The sequence below is a fragment of the Lolium rigidum genome, chromosome 4 (genome assembly GCF_022539505.1).
Source record: "Lolium rigidum isolate FL_2022 chromosome 4, APGP_CSIRO_Lrig_0.1, whole genome shotgun sequence".
NCBI lineage: Eukaryota > Viridiplantae > Streptophyta > Magnoliopsida > Poales > Poaceae > Lolium > Lolium rigidum.
In genome coordinates, this window is record NC_061511.1 from 65,806,918 (window position 1) to 65,830,046 (window position 23,129).

The window sequence follows — 23,129 nt, forward strand, 5'->3', positions numbered from 1 at the left end:
GCTGCTTCCTCCACCGCCCCATCGAAGACCTCATCCACGAGAACTCGGGACCTCTCCTTATCCCCACTTCCCCAGCCACCGCCGTCGTCACGCTCCAGATTTTTCAGATTTGAACATTTTTCAGATTTGAACAATTTTGAAATTCAATAATATTCAAATTTCAACATTTTTTAATCTGAACATTTTTATCTAGTTTGAACTTATTAAAAACTTGAGAATTTTCAAGATTTATTTTAAATATGAACGGAAGAAAGGAAAGAAAAGACCTACCTGTTACTGGGCCGCATTCCACGCGGCCCATGAAGCAGAGTTGGCGCCCCTGATGGAGGCCGCATAGAGCGGGGAGTAGGAGCTCCCGAGAAAGAGCGAGCGAGATGAGCGCGGCGGCGGGCGGGCTGCGGCAGCTACTGACGGCGGCGGTGACGGCGGGGGCAGCGGAGGCGCGCGCCGCGGTGTTCGGCCACGCGGTCAACCCTTCGGGGAAGCGCGCGGCGACGAAGCTGCTGCGGAGGCGCGCGCCGCGGTGTTCGGCCACGCGGTCAACCCTTCGGGGAAGCGCGCGGCGACGAAGCTGCTGCGGAGTACACCTGGGCAAAACTCAGGCCGGGCTGGGCTTCGGGCCAAGCCTGAAAAAGCCCGAACGTAACAAGCTAAGCCCGAGCCCGGCCCGGCCCGGCCCGAGAAGCCCGGCCCGAATCTTGCATAAATTGCGAAAACTACAAGCCCGAGCCTGGCCCGAAGTGCAAGCCCGACCCGGCCCGGCCCGGGATTTTCGGGCCGGCCCGGGATTTTCGGGCCGGGTCGTCCGGGCCGGGCTGCCCATGCCCAGATGTACTGCGGAGGAAGTTCATCGGAGAGCAGCTCGCCCATAGGGTGTTCTGACCATTTTCATCACCGCACTTGGTTTTTTTTTCCTTGCCGTGTATCATTCATAACAGCCATAAACAAAAGATTTTCTTCTAGGAAGGTTGATTTGATTCTTAATACTGTGTTGTGGCAAATCTGTCTTAACAACTCGCATCATTCTCTGTGCACTGTGCAGGCGTCTTACCAAGCTTGAAATGCTCAAGCGTCGTGGGAAGGGTCCGCCAAAGAAGGGCCAGGGAAGGCGTGCAAGAGAACCAAGTAGTTGCTTCGCTGCTGTTTCATTTTACTACTTAATGCTGAAATACCCTGCTTGCTGCCAAGCTACACTCTGTTAGGTCAATCAAGACCCAATTTGCTACTGATCTCTCAATGGGTTTGTTTCGTCTCGTCTGAAGACTGGGTTTACTTATGCTTGTACTTGGAATATAGGTTTAGTTTTCCCCCATGGTGTACCACTGACCAAACAGTGAATCAAGCCCTGGATCTAATTAGTGCTGAAATACTCTGTTTGCTGCCAAGCTACACTGTATTAGGTCAATCAAGATTCATTTTGCTACTGATTTCGGAATGAGTTTATTTGACTCTGGTCTGAAGTATGGTTTATTTATTCACCTAAGTGCACACATCAACTTGTCTCGTGATAATTGATGGTAATATAGATTTAATTTTCTCCCTGATGTACCATTGACCAAACAGTAAATTGAGACCTCGCAAAATCATGGTCGTTGCCGCAAAGATTATGTCCAGCCAGAAAGGCTGGGAATTTGACTGATTTCGCTCAAATTTTCATTCAGATAAGATATTAACAACTGCATCAGGTAATATTCAATATAATCACACTACGTGAGTACAAATACACAACAGATCAAGTACAGTGAGATGGAACCTGAAACAATCCTTGATTCCGAGACACTACCTGTCAGATCTTCCTTTCTCTATTCTTGTAAATGGAAGAAAAGAATCTATGTAAATGGAAGAAAAGAATCTAAGGGCCAGACGTGGAAGCCAAGAAACCCCGCAGTCGCCGACGAGCAGACCCTTCAGTCCTCCGCTCCGGCGTCGCCGCCGTGCCTTGAGGCGATCCCTACGAATAAAGCGTGCCGTATCCGGCGGTGGGCCGGACCCTCCCCCGTGTCATGAGCACGGTCATGCCTTCGGGGAGGCTGACCATGTAGGTGCGGTCGTTCCGGATCGTCACCGTGCCGCCGCCCACCCACTTCCCGTTGCGGAGCACCTCCACGGCCGTCCCCGGCGACAGCAGCGGCGGGAGCACCTTCGTCTTCCTCCTCCTCTTCGTCTTGGCGCCGCCGGCGCTCGCCGCCGATGATCCCTTCGTCTTCCGTGGCGCCGCCGCCGCCATCGCGCGCGCTTCGATCGTCCGAGCTCGTGCGTGCACGCGATCGAAGGTCGATCGAGAGCTAATCACCACGGCACGCGATCGTCCAGCGATTGCAGAGGTGCTGCTATATAGGCAGGAGCAGGGTCTGAATCGAAGCCGGAGACGGAATCGGATTCTGCACCACCGTAGAAGCAACGTCCGGACCGCGCGCCGACCCACTTGCTGCTCAATTCCACCGTGCCAAGCCAACGACCAGCGGCCGCGCAAAGTTGACCCGGCCCACCTCTTTCAATTTTGTCAGCTTGTACGAATAATTTATTTTTGAAAAGTCATAATATGTAAAGTTTGACTAGTTTTTTTTATATAATATTAATATGTATAATATAAAATCAATGTCGTTTGAAATGTATTTTTATATGATATGTACATAATATTACAATACTACCGAGAACCAACTTGAGGTTGGGTGGTTAGGAGGATGGTTGTATCCCAGCCCACCAGAGTTCAAATCCCAGGTTTGACATCTGTGTGTCTTATAAAGACGGAATATTCATTCAGTGGGAGGCGACGTTCCCGTCGACAGCGAGGCGCCTGTGGTGACTTCGTCAATTTCAAGATCCAATCCGCCGGCTCAGTCTTCCGAAGGTGCTCATAGGGGTAGGGTGTGCGTGTGTGCGTTCATAGGGGTGAGTGTATGCGCGTGTATGTGAGCGTCTGCGTTTGTACTGTGTTTCTCAAAAAAAATATTACAATACTACCTAGATTTTTCTAAAAGTTTAATCAAAATTTATTTAGCTTATTTTTAATAAAATATAAATCTTATTTGGAACGGAGGGAGTACCTTTTTTACCCACCGAGTAGAAAGCATAGTTGTGACAGTCTAAACCTTACCTTGTACTTTTTCAAATGATTTGGAAAAAGGAAAAGAAAATTGTATGCCACATGATAGATTATATCAGCGGAACCCACCCGCGATAGGGCCGTCACGCGTCGACGGATTCACAAATTTGCCAGGTAACCCATGTGTGGGCCCCAACAACTTCATTTTTTTTCTTTTCATGTGTTCAATCCAACATTTCGAGTTTAGATAAGACGTCTCAGTTTCAATCACATCGCGGTTCCACTTTGAACATAAGGATTTAGATGTTGAAAGTTCAAGCTTACACGCAATGAACACAAAATAAGAAAGTATAGTAAAAAACACCACTTGGGAACAAAGCCTTCATCCATCTGCGCGATTAGGACCTTGGAGAAGAGAAGTCATGAAAGTAGGCGCACCACCGGAGAAAGACCATGTACTTGTCAGTTCCCGACTAGCTAGTCGTCGTTGCCGTGTCCTCCGCCTCATTCTCCGAAAAAGGCCCATGCCTTCTCGCTCTAGGTCGAAAGGCGTTGTACCATCAGAGGGCAAAGCAGCTCACCCTAGAGCTAGCATTAACACACAAGACGTGATGCCAAGGAGTAAAACATCAAACTTGGCCAACTCTTCACACAAGCTACCCACAAACATCGCCGTCTGCAGCATTGACCACCCATCACGACACAAGTGAAGGATGAAGCCGCCAAAAGAAGACACGGGAAGAAGTCCTACCATCGGATCGATGCAAGTGAGGGAAGAAGCCTGCCAACACTAGCGAAAGCCTCCTACCATCGGATCGATGCCGCCCTCGCCTCACGAGCCACCACCCCAGATGCATGAGCTCTCCGCTTTTGGAGGAGCAAATGTTGGATAATTAGGGAGTATTGTCATGATTAATTCTAGAATATTAAACATGAAAATAATAACTACTATCAGCTGAAACTCATACTAGATGCACTGATCAATATGGTCAACAATAGTGCACACAGTACAATATCCATGACTAAAATGAGGACCAGACCATGTCGCACGTACCAATTTTTGAAAACGAAGTAGTCGTTGATGCAGCAGTAATGTTCTTGACAACAACGTTGGTGAAGACAAGTCAAAATAGACGATGACGAAGGCAGTGGTACGCAGAACCTCCCGACTTGGATGGAAGATGACTCGTGATTAAGATCGTGAATAGCTGCGTGGAGTTCTTTAATTTTCCCTCTACTGTACATGATCACAAAAGCGATTGGTTCTGAAGTCATGCTCTCTCATTTATCGATGCTCGTTGGTGGGTGGGATGGAGTAGACGACGAGACAAGCGATCGACGGCGGAGGAGGGGAATGAGTGCGCGTACCACTTCTCTTGTCACTCTCTTACCAAGTGATGGAGCAACTAATTTCCTTTTAACTTTTCATGTGGAACTAAACATTACACATGCACCTCTTTCTCACTTGTTAGCTTCCACCAACATGAGCTAAACTCAGTGGATTGTCATATAAGTGGGCTTCGAGATTTAATCAAATTCTAAAATATTAAATGGGTCAAAGGGTAAAGGCTTATAATTTCACCAGCGAAATCGCCCTACCTTCCTCGGCGGCCAAGCACGGCAGCCGCGGCGAGGGAGGAGGAGGGAGAGAGGATGGGCTAGTGGTTAGAGCGGAGCGAGACGGGGGCCTAGCGAAACATTTCCATATCGCGCGTCCCAAATTGTCTGGCCCCGAGCCTCCAACGCAAAATGGATCAACACTGTTGGGGCTGGCCTCGGCGACACAAGAACCAGCCTGTTGGCGACCAACGCTGCGGCCCTCTCTCGCACAGATGGAAGTATACGGGAGACAGCTCAAGTTTCCGGCCGCACGTACAGCCACGGCGCACAGATGCCTAATCTTTTTCTTGTGTTTCAGCTGGCTCTCTACCAAGCAGTACAACGGGGGCTTTATACATGGAGTACCCACACACGAACGCCACGCTCCACTCCTACCACGCGTCCACGACGCGCTGCATGATCTGTTCGCCAGGCCACGCGCACGGCTCGCCACCACGCGCACAACGCGTTCAGCTCCAACAGATTCAGCTGCTCCCCGCTACTCTCGCTAACGACTCCGACGCGGCCACATACCAGCATCTGACCCGAACCAGAATACACGCACACACATACTGGGCACACCCGCCACGGCTACGTACAACCAAGACGCGCACGAACACGTTGGTTGTCGACACTCACCGCACGGGCGTGGCTTATTGCTAACATACACGTCAAGGAAAGCCATGCACCGCCGCCTCTAGAGCTTGCCCAGCACGACGTCGAGCCATCTGCCGCCGCCGTACACCGTGGCGGGGTGGCTCCTGCTCTCTTAGTGCCGCCGCACGAGCACCGCGTCACAGGGAAGGGAAGCTTGGAACGCACGCGAAGTCGCTCCGCGCGCCGCTGCACGGTGCTCTCACACCCACTTCTCCCGCGCGAATAACACCGCACCCACGGCGATGGTGCACGCGAAGTACGCGACCATGCCAAGCACTGCGCGTCGCCGCCGCGGGCGCCCATCTCTGCTGTGTGAGGGCCTCGATACGGCGCGCAGCAGGGCCGGCAGCGGCCCGGTGTCCATTCTCTGCGCCACGCTTCGCGTCACGCTCAGCGAGGCCGTGGGGTCCGTCGCACGCCTGGCGTCGCTCTCCAACCACGAGCGCGAGGAGATGGCTGTGCACGACTGCATCGAGCTGCTAGGGTACTCCGTCGACGAGCTCGGGACGCCATGGCCGCGCCCGTCGACGCACGGAGCTGGAGGGGGAGAGAGCACGGCACGGCATCCGGTGGCGTCCGCAAAGGCGCGCGCGCCAGGGACGACCCTGCACGCCTGGCTCAGCGCCGCACTGGCCGGGCAACCAGGACACCTGCACGGTGGGCTTCCGCGGGACGAACGGCCGCCTGCTGCGCCACGTCAAGGCGTCCGTGGCGCAGCTGATCGATGCAGCTGGTGAGCAACCTCCTCGCCATGCACAAGCGGCTGCGAAACATCATGCCCCTGCGCCCCCGTGGCAAGAACAACACAGCAACGTCCGGCGCCGATTCAGAGCTGCGTCCGTGGGTGATGGACATCGTCGGCGACATCAATGAGGAGATCTCGAGAAAGCGCGCCCGGGGCCGGTCCGACAGTCACAATCCGGTAGATGAGGGGGTGGCAGCATCTGTACCCGCAGGCGAGCTAGGAGGACAGCTGCAGCCAGCGTGACGAAGATCTTAGGCGCTGACGGCCAGGGCTAGTGTGGCGCTGACGGTGTTGGTGCGGGCAGAGCCGAAGGAGGTGGTGGTGGCGCAGCTGCTGGTGCGGGCGGAGATGGATCCGCTGCGCGCATAGGAGTTATTGGCCGCATCACCGGCCTTCCCTGCGCTAGCGCGGACTGCCGCAGTGGATGACAAGGCCATTCCAGCGGCCAGCTTGAGAGCCTCTTCCTTGCTCAGGTCCGCCGACACCGCCATTGGTAAACATGGCGTCCTCATGACCCACCTCATCGTCGATGTCGTCATCTTCATCCTCGTCGTCGTGGCCGAGGCCGATGCCGAGCTCCCGGTTGAAATAGCCAACGTCGCCGAGGTAACCCGCGCGGGTGGAACTCTCCTGAAGGTGATCCAATTATACGAGTTCGGATCGAAGGATGGATCATCGTGCAGATCTAGCGGCAAGATGAAGAGGCGACACCGGATCACGCCGTGTCGTTCTTGTCCCTCGTGCGACACCAGTGGCACCCGCAGACGGGAGTTGACGTACCACCCGCCCAGCAGGCTAACATCCTGCCAGAGGCACCAACATGTTCGCGTCGAATAGTTGGCGTGCGACGTCTACCTAGATGTTGTGTCACCGCTGTTTTTTCTTCTTCTTGCCGGCCAAGGATGAGCTGACGGAACGACCAACCCTTGTTAGGAATCCATCATATTCTTGTGCTACTCTGACTTGTCAACAGGAGGAAACATTGTTTCATCTGTTTTGATATGTATTTTTGCTTCAGTATGTTGGGACTTCGTTTCTCCACAGAGAACAAGAAATCTTTGAGTATTTGAATCTGACCGGATCACAAAGCTCCCTGGTCCAGATCATGAACTTTTAACAAACGATAACTCGCTCGGTGGTTTTGTCTAGACTGTCGTTGATGGATGAGGCACAGTACTGAGCATTTCCTTCTGAAATTATATTTTCCATAGTGTTTTTTTTTTTTTTTTTTTTTTTTTGTAAAATCGACAAGGTGCCGGTTAATTATTCCACACACAACCTCTGGTGGCCTCTCCATCTCACCAGCATTGAGCTTATTACGAGTAGTCCACCAATCCCAAAGCAGAATCAACACACGATCACGTTCCTCTTTTGGAAATATGCAAATGGTATCAAGCATGACCATCGGGTTTGGTGCTTCAGCCAAAGTAATGTGCACGTCTTCGAGGAGGTACTGGCGCCAAACTTGCTTCACCTTTTTTGCATTTCAAAAACAATTGCCCACCTTCTTCGTCAACAAGGTAACGCATTGGACATTGTGTATGAAATTCAATCTTCTTTCCTTTTATATTCATCCGAAGTGGCACACTGTTATGTGATAGCCTCCATGAAAATTCGAACCTTTGCTAGGAGTTTCAAATTCCATATTTTAGCCCACAACGGCGGCACATGTGATGGGAATGTCGATGAGCTTGTACCTCTTGCTCATTGATGATCATGTAGGTCAATACCTAGCATGTATGCTGATTTTACTGAGAAGACCCCCTTCTTGTCAAAATGCCAGGCAACCGTATCCTTCATTCCCTCTCGCACCGGGATCTGCATGATATCATCAACATCTTCCTGAATAAAAATAGCCCGCGGAACTTCTCCATCCCACTGCCCGGTGGACTGATCGATTAGATCAAACACTAGTAGGTGTCATCCATTTCATTCGGCATCTGAACTCGACGATTAGAACGTCTTGGGATCCATGGGTCTTGCCACACATCAATCTCCTTACCTGATCCCACTCTCCAAACAATACCTTCTTTCAACAAATTCAGTCCTCGTAATATACTCTTCCACATATACAACATCCCTTGTTTCGGCTTCGCCTCAAGTATGGAGGCATCAGGAAAATATAGTGCTTTAAGGACCGTACAACATAGTGAGGCTGGGTTCTGCAGCAACCTCCAGCTGTCTTGCCAACATTCCCATATTGAAAACGTGGAGATCGCGAAAACCAAAGCCACCATTTTCTTTCGACCGCGTCATTTTTTCACCCCAATCCAGTGGCTCTTACTCTTTTCGGTACCGACATATCACCGCACTTATATCCTCGCAAAGAGACTTGGTTAAGTCAAAGGGTGTGCCTACGTCTCAGTTGACTGAGATTTTCTTAAGTCTCAGTCAACTCAGAAAAGTGCAACTACAGTTTAAAGAAAAGTGCAACTCGGTTCAGTTGCACATTTCTGTCAGAAAAGTGCAATTGCACTTTTTTAACAAAAAAGTGCAACTCAAGGCATATTTTTATAAGTGACTTAGACTTAAAAAAATCTCAATTGACTGAGACATAGCAAAACCGTAAGTCAAAACATGACATTGCATATGTGGGTATAGCTTGCGCAACAACCTTCATCACGATATCCTTCCCAGCCTTTATGGCTGCCCGGGTTCGCTCTGGTTGCTTTCGGCAACTATCTCGCAGGCAGCGGTGATGATCCGGGCGGCGGCTTTTGTCGCGGCGACGGGGAGCCTAGGCGTGGCGGCGGGAGGGACGCTTGATGATCGTCGGGAGCATGGAGGGGGAGAGGCGTGGTGGTTGTGCCGGTCCTTGTTGGGCGGGCGTGAGGACTTAGACTCATCGCTAGGCGAAAGCCTTGTCCTAGCGGCTGGCCAGGACCGACGACGGTGACGCCCGTGGGCGCCGCATCCTTCTTGAAGTCATCGCCGCAACGGTGCGTTTTTGCTCCTTCGCCCGGGTTGTCCGGGGAAACCCTAGATCCCTTGCGGGATCGGGCGTGGGTGGCCCTTTTGTGTCGCTTTGCCTCTTGAGGCCTCGCTTTGGATGACCACCGGTCAGAGGGACCTATGGAGTGTTTTGGTGGTTTTGGCAGAGGCGAGTTCGTCTTCGCCCAGGCGGAGCGTGGCCTTGGGGCCAGCGTGGTAGTTTGGAGCGGTGGCTCCGGTCTTTCGCCTCCGCCTGTTGCGTTGAGGTGTGGTGTCGACCTAGGTAGTCGTCGACCCGTGTGGAGCGCAGCCTCGGGGTTGGCGTGTGGTGTTGTGTTATACGGTTTTTCGGCCAGTTTCCCTCATAAACGGGCCAACTCTTTTCTCTTATATCAATGAAAGGCAAATCTTTTGCCCCGTTTCAAAAAAAAAATCCTTCCCAGCCTTCGGTAGTAAATTTTCCTTCCACTGGATGCACTGCCATATTCTTTCTTTTAGGTACTCAAACTCTTTACTTTTTGACTCCCCCAAATGAATAGGGAGTCCTAGGTATCTCTCATTTTTTGATTCATGCGGGATGCCAGCACACCAATCACGGCCTCCTTCACACGGCCTTCTTCACCCTAATAAATGTGCCTTTACTAAACATTGCGGAGGATTTATCTTTATTGATCATTTGTCCAGAAGCTGCCTCATACACAGCCAACACATGCTGTAACTTTGCTGCATTTTCCACATTTCCTCCCATGACATATGACAATAAGGAAATCATCCGCGAAAAAAAAAGATGATTTATATTAGGAGCATTCTTACATAGTTTGATCCTCTTCAGCATGGTATAGAAGAGCCGTGAGCCCTTCCTCACACAAGATTAATAGATAGGGTGACAAAGGATCCCCTGTTAGGAGGCCTCTCTCCAGTAGAAAAGGATCCATCAGATTTCTACTAACTTTGACCCGGTAGGACATTGATCTAAGAGCATCTCTAGCAGAACCCGTAAAAGTGCAAACTGAAAAACGTGAGTTCACGGGTCGCAAAACGCCTGGCGCAGAACAGACATGTAAACTAAAATTGAAAAACAGAATATTCGAAAAGTAGTCATATCTTCTTCACGAGAACTATCTGTCCCGCTGCCTAGATCTCCCGCGCGGCCGCTGCCGAAGTAGCAAATCATCAGCAACTAGTACAGGCATAAGCGGTCAAGCACAAGCAGCTGGCCCGTGCCCACCCGCAATCAGCAAATCACATAAGCATATGCTAATAAGCAGCTCATACGCGCGCAGGCACGCGCATGTGCTAGCTCGTCCATGCGCAGAGCCACACGCACCTGCTAGCTGCCTCCAGCCGCCGTTTTAGCGCGCCGTTGCAACGAATCGATTGGTAGCTTGGCCTCGTGCGACCTGCACGCCTGCGAATTTCGTCGCTCCGTCGATCTCCTCGACAAGCACACCACCTAGGTAGCAAGATTCGCCGGAAATTGACATAGACATGGTTGGAATTGGAGCGGGCTGACATGATGTTTGACCGGCGATGCATAATTTTAGCAAAGCAGCTAGAAATCGGCGGCTGGAGGCGGTTGTACGGACGGCGGCGCTAGAGAAATCCGTTCAGTTTTGGACCTGTAAACCGCCCTTCAGTCTGTATTAGTAGAGGTCGAGTGTGAAAGTTTTCGGGCCCCTGAAAAAGTTTTTCAGGCCGAACAGCGAGTTCAGTCTCTGTTCTGCGCTACGTTCGACCCGAATCCGTAAATCGGCCGGAAAAATACGGTTCCGACGTGATTTACGGGCTCTGTTAGAGTTGCTCTAACACAGTTCATGACCACCTGTATCCACATATCAGCAAAGCCCAACTTCCCCATGATCCTCTCCAAAAAAATTCCATTCCACACGATCGTATGCTTTGCTCATATCCAACTTGACTCCAACCATGCCATCTCGACCACCTTTCTTTTTATGCATCATATGCGTAATCTCATAGGCTAACAAAATATTATCAGTGATCATTCGGCCCAACACAAAGGCTGACTGTGTAGGAGTGATAGTATGAGGGAGTATCACTTTAAGTCGGTTTGCCAGGACCTTGGAAATGTTTGTACAACACGTTGCACAGGCTAATTGGACGAGACTCCGTGATACACTCACGACCTTGGAATTTCGGGTTCTCCAAATCCTCTGTTGTGTCACAACACAATATCTTGAATTGATCTTGATGGTTCCAGAATTGATCACTTTTGCTTCGACACGATACGATACATTAAGGAAAGATCAGTGGTTAGTCACTGACCGTGTTAGGAGAAATTTCCTTGAAAGAAGAGACCACCATTGCAAAAGAAAAAGAAGCGAGCAATGCATATATCTTGTGATAAAGTTCATTTCTCATATGCCGTTGGAATGTCCAGTTTTCCAAATCATGTATTGTGTCCATGACAAGGTGGCTTCAGACCCAGGTGTCATCGGATGGATAGAACGAGTGGCCTGCAAATATCTTGTTGCTGCGGAATACTCAATTGGACAATGCATCCTGAATTAATCTTGATGGTTCCAGAATTACTCACTATTGCTTTGACACAATACATTAATTAAGGTAAAGAAAAAGGCCTAGAAGACAGAATCATCCCTTTGTTCTGATCAGAAAATTTACATGATGTGGTGAAAGAAACCATAAACTGAAAAACCAAAATGAAGAGGCTCTAGGGCCTGTGACAGCGCAAAATTGGCACTAGGCTTCGTTCTGATTATGTGTTGCCTAAACTTCAGATCCAAATGGACTCCCATGATTACTGAAATCATCATCGAGAGATCTCCTCGTCGCCTCCCACAGCTGAGACTCGACTCCCAGCTTCTTCAGCTCATGAAGTCCTCTATCAACTTTTTTACATAGTTTACCAAAACAAGAAAGAAAAAAAAATATGATTACGGTTTTTAACAACACCATTAGCACACAACTACTAGTGTTTAGCAAGGTAAAGGATAAAAAAGAATGCAAAGTCCTGGTACTTCTCATCATGGTTTCAGTCGAACAAGTTGTGTTTTCTTTGTTTAGAATATGTTATGCAAGCTGTAAAGAATTGTCGATTATGCAGAAGATGACCCTGATCTTGATTGTAGTGGGAGGGAGTCTACCTTCGATGACATCGCTTGTAGTAACTGGATGATTGCCTTGCTCTATCCAAAATTGTAGCCGCTCGTCAGCTATATCTTCCTCTACATCATGATTTTTTGCCCGCCTCCAAAAGTATGTCAACCATGCCTGTTGCATAATCGTTAGCTCTTCGACGTAACATTTACTAGAAGTCAAAGCAAATGGGACTTTTTTTCAAGAGAAAACGCAAAGCAAATTTGAGCACTGACAAGAACCAAGACACGCATCAGAGGAACATGAATAGGTATATGAGTTTCCATAAAAAACTTAACTCGCATATTCCTATGACAAACATAATTGATCATGTTTTGTCTTTGATACACAGAACCCCCAGAAAATACTAATTTCGGTTAATCTACAGAAAAATTGTCTAAACACATAGCATGGATGACAGATTATGTTTGTACCTGCTTGAAGCGTACATCTTCCCGCTCTTCCTCACTTAACTCTGGGAAAAGCAACATGACAGCACGTAGTTAGGAAAGGGCATTGATTTAGGAGTAGTGTTTTTCACAGGTCATAGATGCCTAAGGAAATTAGTGAAGACAAGAACTAACCGAGTGGCTCTGAAGAGCTGTGATTTTCAGCGGGATAAACTGGGCCTGCAGAAGGAAGCTTAGTAATCATAAAAATGGCTACATTTATCTGTCCAATGCCATCAAGTAGATTTAGCAGCATGAATTTTCAGGACATGTGACTTGGCGTGGTTGATTCTAGGAACTTGCTCTAAACACACCAACATAAAATTGTTGGACTAAACAACTATGTTTTGTCCAGTAGTTTTCCTGGAGTGATTTTCATGTGCATCAATTATATTAAGAGACTGTAACTGCGCCTTTTTACCCTCTCTTTTTTTGCACTGTCAGCTTGCTGTAGCATTAGGAATCTGACGAAATCGGTAATTGGATGCGCATAGATGCTATGTGTTACCAAATTGTTAACACCGCCACCTAGAGACCTGGAGTCTTTTGCGGAACTTTTACTAGTTTATCTTAGTAGACATATCATACAGTAAAATATTAAAGATAAAAGTATAAGAAATGAGTACATTTTGGAGAAGCCACCTGAGAGAGGTCTGAAACGTCGATGTTCTGCTAAAGCGAGCATGATTGCATCTTCTACCTTCAAAGGAAACATGAGATTATTGCTCCCGCAATAGAAATCAGAAACATAATACAGCTTTCTTCTTTATGAGAATATGTGAAAGCAAACTCAGTGACACAAAGTAGTAACTCTAATAGTTACAGGGCTCTGAAGATTGACAAGCCACTTTCTGTTTTAACCAAGTAGAACTGATATGATACATCAATTATTTTCTGTATCACTCGATGTAGTTAAGAAATAGTCAAAATAATGAACTAGACATCAAGATGAATTAACAGAAGATGACTTTCATCTGGGAATTTGCCACACCAACTTATACACTATCGACAATAATTTTGTTTATTATGTACTATGAATCTCACCAATTTCGATCAGTTAGGATACCTCTGAAAGAAACTCATAGATTGAGACAAGCATCAAACAGAGAAAGTATTGAGAAACACCTTGAGCGAAGCTAATTCGCGCAGTCCTTTCTCAACTAGAAGCATGCTTTCAATATTTCCGTCTCCAGCCGTATCATTTACGTCATTATCTGGTACCACATGAACAAAACACGAACAGAAGTGGTGTGATTGAAATCATGATATTATAACATCTCTGATACAATTAAAAAATTATACTAAATCCCTTTAAAAATGTCAGAAATATATTAAACCCTCCAGATGAGATCTTTTGCACCTACGGGCAAAATGTAAGTAATTTACTCTACTAGGCAAAAATGTATTTAGAATTCATCTTTTAGTTGCATGTACAAAATACGAAGGGAAAATCCATATCTTCTGCGGCAAAAAAAATATAATGTCCAACTATATGCCACACAGATTTATATATGTCCTTTCCAGTTTCATTTTTAGCTAGAAACCAGAATCCTTACAGGGATTTTTAATTTATCTATGTTATATCATGTCAGGGATTTTCAACTTGTCTACTGTATGTTATATCATGTCATGCAATCTGGCCTTCACCTCCATGTGTCATGACATAATGTAGACTAATCTAAATGTTAGCTGCTTGTACCAACAGCTTCATGGTGGTACAATAATCATAATGAAGAGACCAAAAGATGGATTTTGAAAGGGATTCTGACCTGATAAAGTTCCATCTCTAGCCTTTTGTCCAATTGATAGGACAACTTCAAGTGCAAGTGGTGCAACTGAGGACCAGTGTTCTAATTTTTGCTCAGCTATATCAGAATGTATACCTAAGATAGAAAAGTTTGCATTAGCCAACTATTTTAATACTTTCGACATCAAATGTTCTTACAAACTTGACTGCACATTTATGGATGAGAAACCTTTTCTCATGAAGAATATCAAATTTGTCCTGATAATAGCTCATAATAAAATGTGACAGGCCAGACAGGTATAGTAAGCTTCAGAGAATAATCATAGCCAAGTAATGAGCGAATATCGATATGGATACCTAAACAAAATTCACTTGAAACAGGAGATAATGCTAGAGGACACACTCTTTAAAAGACAAACTATGTGAAATGTTTATGGCAACATTAGCTTCTGAATTCGTATGGACAGAACAAGCAAGGGAAATAATGCATCCTTTAGCCCTTAGTTCCTCAATGTCAGCAATTAAAATGGAGGAGATTTGCTTTCTAAGGTTTGACAAATATATGTGTTGCCTGTTGCTTTTTTGTGCTCTAATTGAACTAGAGAAATTCAAGAAAATTAATTAGACTGTACATTACAGGAAGATTATCTCAGTACCAAGTCTAACAGATAATTTCCAGTAGCGCGCAAGCCAACATCTCTTTAGCACCACCTCCTCCTGATAAAGGATTTTCATGAAAGGCAATAGATCTAAAAACAACGAAGCGTCAGAATATGAACAGGCTAGGAAGCCTACATACCATTTCTTCTTGTGACAGCATCATTCTATTGGATGTTGCATGAAGATATCTCTGTTCTGATCCAGCACCTTTTACACGCCGAGATACAGATGTGACCAACTCGCTAGCAACCTACCAACAGTATAAATAAAAGTTTAGGCTTGCAAAGCATGACTCTGGAAAAATAATTCAGCAATGAGTCACCACATTTGGTAAACTATTCACCTTTGCTTCTGATCGAAGGGCTGTAATCTCATCACAGCTTGCACTGTTAACTCTTCTTGAAGCAATTCTCATTGAAGCCTAAGAGAAAATAAATCTCAAGTTCAGAAAGAGCTAGTAAGAAAAATCTTAGAGTTTTTCAGTTATTTTTCGCCATAATTTCTAACTTTGTTTTATGAAATGAAGAAAATTCAGTATTCCAGAAGGCCAACAACCAAGGCCTAACTGTGGGGATGCAATCAGCCTATCAAAGGGTTAATCATGAGGCAAATGAACCAATGGGGGCTGACTGCCTCCAATAGGCCCTAGAAGGGTCGACAGACCCGTGTGGGGGTTGAGTCGACAGTTGCTTCCAGTCAATCACGGTCTGGCAGAAATCTACCGGCCTCCCATATGCCTACCTACGTCTTCTTTATACAGCTCCCCATTGGCGAATTGCCCCAGTCGGCCATTGATTGGCATACAGAGCTACATTATGAAATTTTGCCAAGAAGCAAGTTGCCAATGGTGTGAACTGTGAAGAATCTATTTGTTCCTTAAAACGAACGAAGTATTGACCATCGAAAAACAAGAGCTTAGCACCTAAAGCAACACATCACGACACAAAATGGGACTAAAATTAAAATAAACTTTCACTTTTAGTATCTGCGCAAAGGGTTGAGCAGGAGAAGCTTGGTATAGAAATATACCTTTCTCTGTTCTAGTGCTGCAGCCCTTCTGATAGTCAAGACCGAAAACATGGTTTAAAATATGAAGAACATATTGATAAAAAAGAAATGGGTGTGGTTTAGTAAATCACATACCTACTAATCAAATTGACCTCTGGTTCTATAGCATCACCAATAATAGAAGCCTGAAATTCAAATAGCAAAGCTCGATTGACACAAAACATGGATATAACAAAACGTGAGTGCCAACATACTGATGCAATCTGCTTCCATAATGTAGAAATTGAGCCAATGAGTTTGCATATTTGGTCTTCAGTGGCTCGAGGAGTAGGCCTGAACCTTGGTTTTCGTTTGTCGTACAGCTATTGACCACAGGCCTGTTCGATAGTAACAAAATCCCTCCTCTCTGTTGAAGCTTCTGGTTTGTTAAGTTATTTCTTTGTTTCGAGAACATTTGAGTTAAAGGGCCAAATGCCATAGTTAGTTTTGAGCAATTGAAGGGAAATCTAGAAGTTTTGTCTTTCTTAGATCTTAATTTCATTTCTGAGTCGCCATGTAAAAGATGAACTCAAATGTGACACTGAGTCATGCAAAAATCTCCAAATAGATTATGCAGACGTAGTACTAGCCTCTATGGAAAAACCTAAAATAAAAGTACAGTAGGATTAAACCAGATAATCAACTAGTACAGAACTAAATATCATAAATTCAGCATTTTTAATGACAGAAATTAACCTGTCTCTCCATGTTCATGGACTTGGTATCTGCTTCATCAGATCTATCGTCTTCAAGCTGAATTCACATAACAGGGATGTTGAGTGCTTCAAACAAGTAAAAGTAAAATTCATAATCGTAATTTTATCTCACCTTGTCGTACATGCTATCATTTTCCATTTGAAGTGTGTTAAGCTGCAAGGGTGGCATCCAAGAATCACAGGAATGTTCCGTATAATATACTACTTTATCTTAATGTATGTACAGGTTGAACGAGGATTTTAGCATACAGTGGAGCAAAAAAAATGTTGGGCAACCTAGAGAAGATTATTTTTTTACAATGCACCAAGATCCTCAGGTTTTGCTTTTCCTCGGGAAGAACATATCATGTTCTGGACATTCAATCATTATTATTTCTTACAAAAGTATTTTTCATGACATGAATTACCTCATCATTAAGAGAAGAAGAAGAGCGGCGTCCTCTCATCGAGCTTCCAAGATCAACCGATCTCCTAAGGATGATGTAGCCTATATTACTTACCATGTGATTATAAAGACATAATATTCGAAAGTTAACAAATACTTAATGAGATAGAAAAATAACTCCAGAAAAGGATGTCACAAAAGTATAACGAGCGCACTTGTTATGTAACTGGACACTGTCCCTGAATTAAACCTTGCCTTAACATTTTAAAATATTTTTGTTTTGTTATAAATTAAGTATAATTTAGTTGGTGAATTTATCTTATTGTTCATGTGATATGTGTGCATTAAAAAAATCTCCTAGCTTCTCTTCTAAGTTCTAAACAAACTGTGTTTTAAAGAACTGCAATAGCTTCACTTCATTCGATTCTATTCTAGATTTTTACCCGTGTCCCATCAAATTTAGTCCCAAGCATACCATGTTTGTACCCAAATGTTTAAGTTTACATAATCTAAGAGTTGGCGCTTCTGATACTCCCAATGAAGAAATTGTGAAGCATGCTGTGTATTCCCAATGTGTTGGTAATGTAGGAAAAATGTCAGAAAAATCCGATCCTCCATTCAGTAATGACAAGAACACAGTTATCATAGTGATTTGATATGTAGCACAAATTCTATGTCGACTAAACTAGGAGATACTAGATAGTACGGGTAGTTAACACATTTTATTATAAATTAACAAGCAATTCATTGTTGTTAATTTGTAATAAAATGTGCTGTGTGCGACCCCTCTTCGAATTACAGAGCGTGGCAATACTGACCTTTGCTCCCTTCGGCTTGGGGCGGACGATTCCGACCCTGGCCCACTGGTCGCTGGCCTATTTGATTGCTTGATGGACGGGATCATCGGAACCGACTTCCCGGGCACGTACCGGTTCGTCAACGAGGGTGGACGGCTCACCGGCGCCTGATCCGCAAGGTAACGACCTATCTAAAATGCACACAACATTTGCATGCAAACCCTTAGTACGTCAAACACAGTGAAAACTTTAGAAATTAGCACTAGTGAATTGCAATTCATCCAAATTTTACAAAAGTAGCAGCAGCAAATTGAAATTCAACCAAATTTTTTGTGAAAGTAGGACTGTCAAATCGAAATTCATCTGAATTGCATCAGGGTCACGTGGACGCGTGCAAGGGAAACCAGACATGCATTAGGAGGCCTTTGATTCGGCGGCGATGCCAAATAGGAGGTGACATTGATAATTCAGATGCTGCGTGAATATATATATACGTGACGGCGCGAATGTGGGGGTCGTGCTGTTACCGAGGGGGATGGTGAGCGGTTGCCGGGGCGGCGCGGGGTGATGGAGAGCTCGATGGGCGGGCCGGAGAGCTCGTAGTCCTCGTCGTCGCTGCCGCTCCCGGCGTCCCCTCCCGCGCCTCCGCCTCCGCCCATGACGCGCGCGAGGCGCTGCGCGGCGGCGCGCGCGGCGCTGTTCCGCGCGGCGGCGCGCGCGGCGCTGTTCCGCGCGGCGGCGGCGGCCCCCGCGCCCCGGCGGCCGACGGTGGAGGCGGACCCGGCGCCGCCGAGAGAGCCCGAGCGCGAGTGGCGGTGCACGGGCGACGCCGTCGGGGAGCCGCCCGGCGACGTCTGCGCGCTGCTGGCGCCGTGGCTGTGCTGCTGCGCGTACGCGCCCCGCCGCCCGTACCCCGGGCTCGCCGGCCGCGACGACGAGCGATCCATCGGACCGGATCGATCGGAGAGAGAGGCCGCGATTTCTCCGTGGGAATTTTTTTTGGGGGTGGCTCGCGATTTGGTTGGAGAGGTGACGGACGGGAATGGGTCGTGGTTCGTTCGTCCGTTCGTCGGAACTCCGAAGGCGGTGGCGGGGGCGAGCGTTCTGGCTTCGGACCGTAACGGTCTCGAGGCTCTCGAATGGAGTGGGGATCTTCTGCGGCGCGGTGCGCCACGTGGCAGCTTCTCCGTGGGGTTGAAGTTTTTTTTTCCATGTACACTTTTTTTTGGGTGAATTTTCTTTCATGTACTTGAGTAAATTACCCACTACATACAAAATGCTTAACGAATAATACTCCCTTCATCCCAAATTAATTGACTTTTGGGAGCGAGAGAATAGAACAAACACCAAGTATGTCGATCGTCTACAACAACAGATTGTTAATAGTTAGTCAAGAAATCCAGGATACGAATGATATTATTTTTAACTGCATGACAAAATAATTAAGAGACAAAAACAAAGACCATTACCTATGTTTTAAGCCAAGAGCATTGCCGTTGGCTGCACCTGGTATTCACGGTGGGAATGGGCCACGTTAACCCATCTGGTCATTGGCTTGACCTAGGAAAACAAGGCCGTCGATTTGCTAAAAAAAAAAAGGAAAACAAGGCCGTCGTTGGCTTATCTTTGAGCTAATTACATTCCGGGTAGAACAACTTGCACCTTATGTGCAAATTAGTATACTAAGTTAAAAAAGGGGAAACCGTGGTAGAAGAAGTTGTAATTCGGAATCAAATTAGCGCCGAGCCTGTAGCGTTCCGCCGCGTGTGATGCCACGATGGAAATGACTAACGCTCTATCTTTTTGCAAAACATCCTCCTAAAATTCCTGACAAACACTTGAGTCAATCGTTCCCCACCATCTTCATGTTGTGTCCGCAGGACTCTCTCACTTGCCACCACGCCCTCGCTAGCGCCGCTCGCCGCTGTGCCGCGCCAACTTGTGGCTGCTCCCTCGCTGGACATCACGTTGTCGCCCAAGCTGTCGCGCCGCACGACGACCACGCGGAGCTGATTCGGAAATTCATGGAGACCGCGGCACAGCGACCACACCGAGCTGATTTACAAATCCGTATGAGTGCCTGCGTCCGCTGCCGGCCGCCCGGTAACCCAACGACGGCGTCGCCGTATTGATCTGTGTCCCCTCCTCCTACCGTCCCTTGATCTGGCCTGGTGAGTATTTCTACCAACTCTATTTTTGGGCATATATTCATGTGCAGAAACAGAGCTGGCACTAGAAATAACATGCGATGGATTTGGGAAGTTTTGGACTAATGAATTGCTTATTTGTAGAGCCTGTGTGTTCCGTGATCTAGAAACTTAGCTAATTAACTAGTGACTGATTTCAAATTTGGGTGTATTTGGCTTCCCGTGCATGGAACTAGTCTGTAGTAACATAGCTAGCAACATGAAGAGAGAGTGGGGGATTTGAGGGAACAGGACTAGATGTCTTGCTGACTCGGTTTCCTGGTCACATATGTATGCCTGGTGTCATGCTTTATGTCTCTGCTTGGAAGAGATTTTGTTGAACATAGATATGGGGCACATATTATAACTCTGTTTCTCTACAGTACTAGTTTCTCCATCAAGTACTTTGTAATAAAAGTAACTCAAGTAACAATGCCATTTAAATATCATCTAAACCGAATGACTTAACTAAGAAAATTATCATAAATTGACTGCCATTTAAACATCACCATCATGTGATGCATTCTGGCTAAGTGCAAACTCTTGCACATTAAGGTCGGGCACTAATTCTGCATTTAGGTCTGGCAGTGATGTTGGTCTTGGTTGTTGTTCATCATCACCAAACAACATGTAGTATGTACTTCCTTGGCCTATGTTGTACCCTCTTCTGCTTGTTCTTGCCGGTTCTTGTGCATCACTTGTAGTAGCTTGAGCAGGAGTCTTCTTTTTTCCTCTTCCTCTGCCTCTGGTAGTGTTAGCCTCTCCTGCTGGTTCTTTCCTTTTTGCTGGTTCTCTTGTTGCGCAACTTCTTCCTCTGCCTCTTCCCCTCAAGTTTCCTCTAGTATAAGAAGTGGTCAATCTCACACCTATTGCTGGAATGTTTTCCCTTGCAGATGTAACAAATGCATTTTCTGGCAAAGGGCCAAGTACTCTGGACATTGGCACATTTTCTCTTGCCTGAAAAATGGAGGAACATTAGAATACACATCACAAGTAAATTGAGGATTATAATGCATTAAATATTACCTCCTGCCCCAATCTATAAACCATACTTTCCAATTGGTGTGTAGGATCCCTAGTTGGGTCTGGAGTGTAAGGGATTATGTGCTGCATTAATGAAACCTTTCGAGCTTGAGTACAACATTTCTAGAACAGTAAATGCAGAGAATGTGAGAAAAAATCATTTTATTATTTACCTCTAGAATCTCTCGGAATTTCAATATCTTCTTCATCCCCATGAATTTCTAATTGTTCCTGCAGTTGTCTTTCGACAAATTTGGCATGCCCTTTCTTGTTATGGTTAGGTTTTCCGCACACAGAACAATGCATTGTCACACCGGCTTTTGTTAAAATCTTCACACCATTCTTCACTTTTCCTCAGGTTCCTTTTTCCTATTTTTCTTGGGCCTACCCATAACTTTTTTGAATAGAGGAGGATGAATCTTCACTCCATTCATTTTCTCCCAGAATAATCTGCCTCTAAGTGAAGCTAAATTGTAGTTGTATGCTTTATTGTACGTGTCAACTGTGTAGCAACTATGCACTAGATTTTCAGGATTTATTTTGTCATTTCTGCAACATGCTATCACATGGTGACATGGAATTCCAGTTAACTGCCATCTATTGCAGTCGCATGTTCTTGTCTTCATGTCAACATTGAAAGTCTTTTCATGTTCATGTGTATTGACCAAGTACAAGAAGTTACCTGCAGGTTTCACACCACACTCATTGCTCCACTCGGTGAATTTCTCCAATTTCTTCTTTATTTTAGGGCAGATCCTTCCACTCCATTTCTTTGATTCCTTCTGCTTCCCAACAATCCTTTGCAGAATCTTGTAGAATATTGATTCTAGCATGGATAAGAAAGGCAACTCCCTAGCTTCTACAATGTAACCGAAAAATAATGAATAATAAGAAGTTAATTACTTGAACTCTGATAGGCAAGAAAATGAACCATAATAAATAACCAATAATGAATTTATACCTATTGAACACCTCTGAATGATTATTGAGCAACATGTCACATTTGGAAAAATCTTTGAAAAAAGCTTTTATCCATGTATTAGGAACAAGTTTCTCAACCCATTCATGTGCAGAGGGACTATAAGCGAGCAACTTTCCCATATGTTTTTGCCATTTGGGAATACTAGTAGACCTTGCAATGGCACATAAGTCATTTTTAAGGGTTTCTCCTTTATGACCAGCCTTCTGAAAGTTTTGGAGCATATGCCTAACAAAAAATCTGTGTTCTGAAGCTGGCCATATTTTCTGAACTGCGTTTATTAGCCCCTACATTATTAAAAAGATACCAAGTAAATTATCCAATAAACATAGCAAGTACATTAAAAATCGAAAGTCCATTAAAGATAGCAAGTAAATACCTTTTGCTTATCACTCATAATGGTCCAAGGTGATGTGTTGGATATATTTAAATCTTCCTTCAAATTGGTGAGAAACCATTCCCAGCTACTTGTACATTCCACTTCTGCCAACCCAAATGCAATAGGAAAAATACAATCATTTGGGTCAATCTCCACTGCTCTGTCAGAAGCACCCCTTTGAACCTTGTTTTAATGTGGCACCCATCAATACAGATCAGTGGCCTACACCCTGCTAAGAAACCTCTCTTACAAGCATCATAGCTCCAATATACTGTGGCCAAATGTTTCTTATGATCTGCACTACCAGGATCACCCACGGAGTTGGTTGTGACAAAGAACTTTGATCCAGGATTACTCCTTCTAAGCTCTTGCCCATAATCCAATAGTTGACTAAATTGTTCCTCCTCATCACCATGAATTTCTGTTAGAGCAGCTTTCCTTGCTCTGCTCAACTTCCATCTGTCCGGACACATATTGTATTCCCTTGTTACCTTAGCAGACAAAACTTGCAAGACCAAGCTTCTGGTTGTCTCTAAATTCAGTCATGAATTTTTCTTTTAGAAAATTTGCTGTGAGTGCTCTTAGCTCCCATACACTCTCACATGTGTGCTTGCCTGCATAAGCTGTCACCGCAAATCCCCCATCCCATTTGGTGTCTTTTGCTATTTT

At 45.8% G+C, this 23,129-nt stretch overlaps 1 protein-coding gene across 1 annotated transcript; it reads right to left on the reverse strand.

The window, feature by feature from the left end:
- Positions 1–12,026: 12,026 nt before the first annotated feature.
- LOC124647189 (coiled-coil domain-containing protein SCD2-like) lies at positions 12,027–18,552 on the reverse strand. Its single transcript, XM_047187161.1, has 14 exons — positions 18,421–18,552; positions 16,824–16,865; positions 16,692–16,748; positions 16,092–16,141; positions 15,978–16,005; positions 15,292–15,369; positions 15,088–15,198; positions 14,945–15,005; positions 14,311–14,424; positions 13,667–13,755; positions 13,184–13,241; positions 12,677–12,721; positions 12,527–12,567; positions 12,027–12,227 (listed from the first exon to the last, which is right to left on the reverse strand). Exons 1-14 carry the CDS (start codon positions 18,550–18,552, stop codon positions 12,027–12,029), a joined length of 1,107 nt encoding a protein of 368 aa, XP_047043117.1.
- Positions 18,553–23,129: the final 4,577 nt, after the last annotated feature.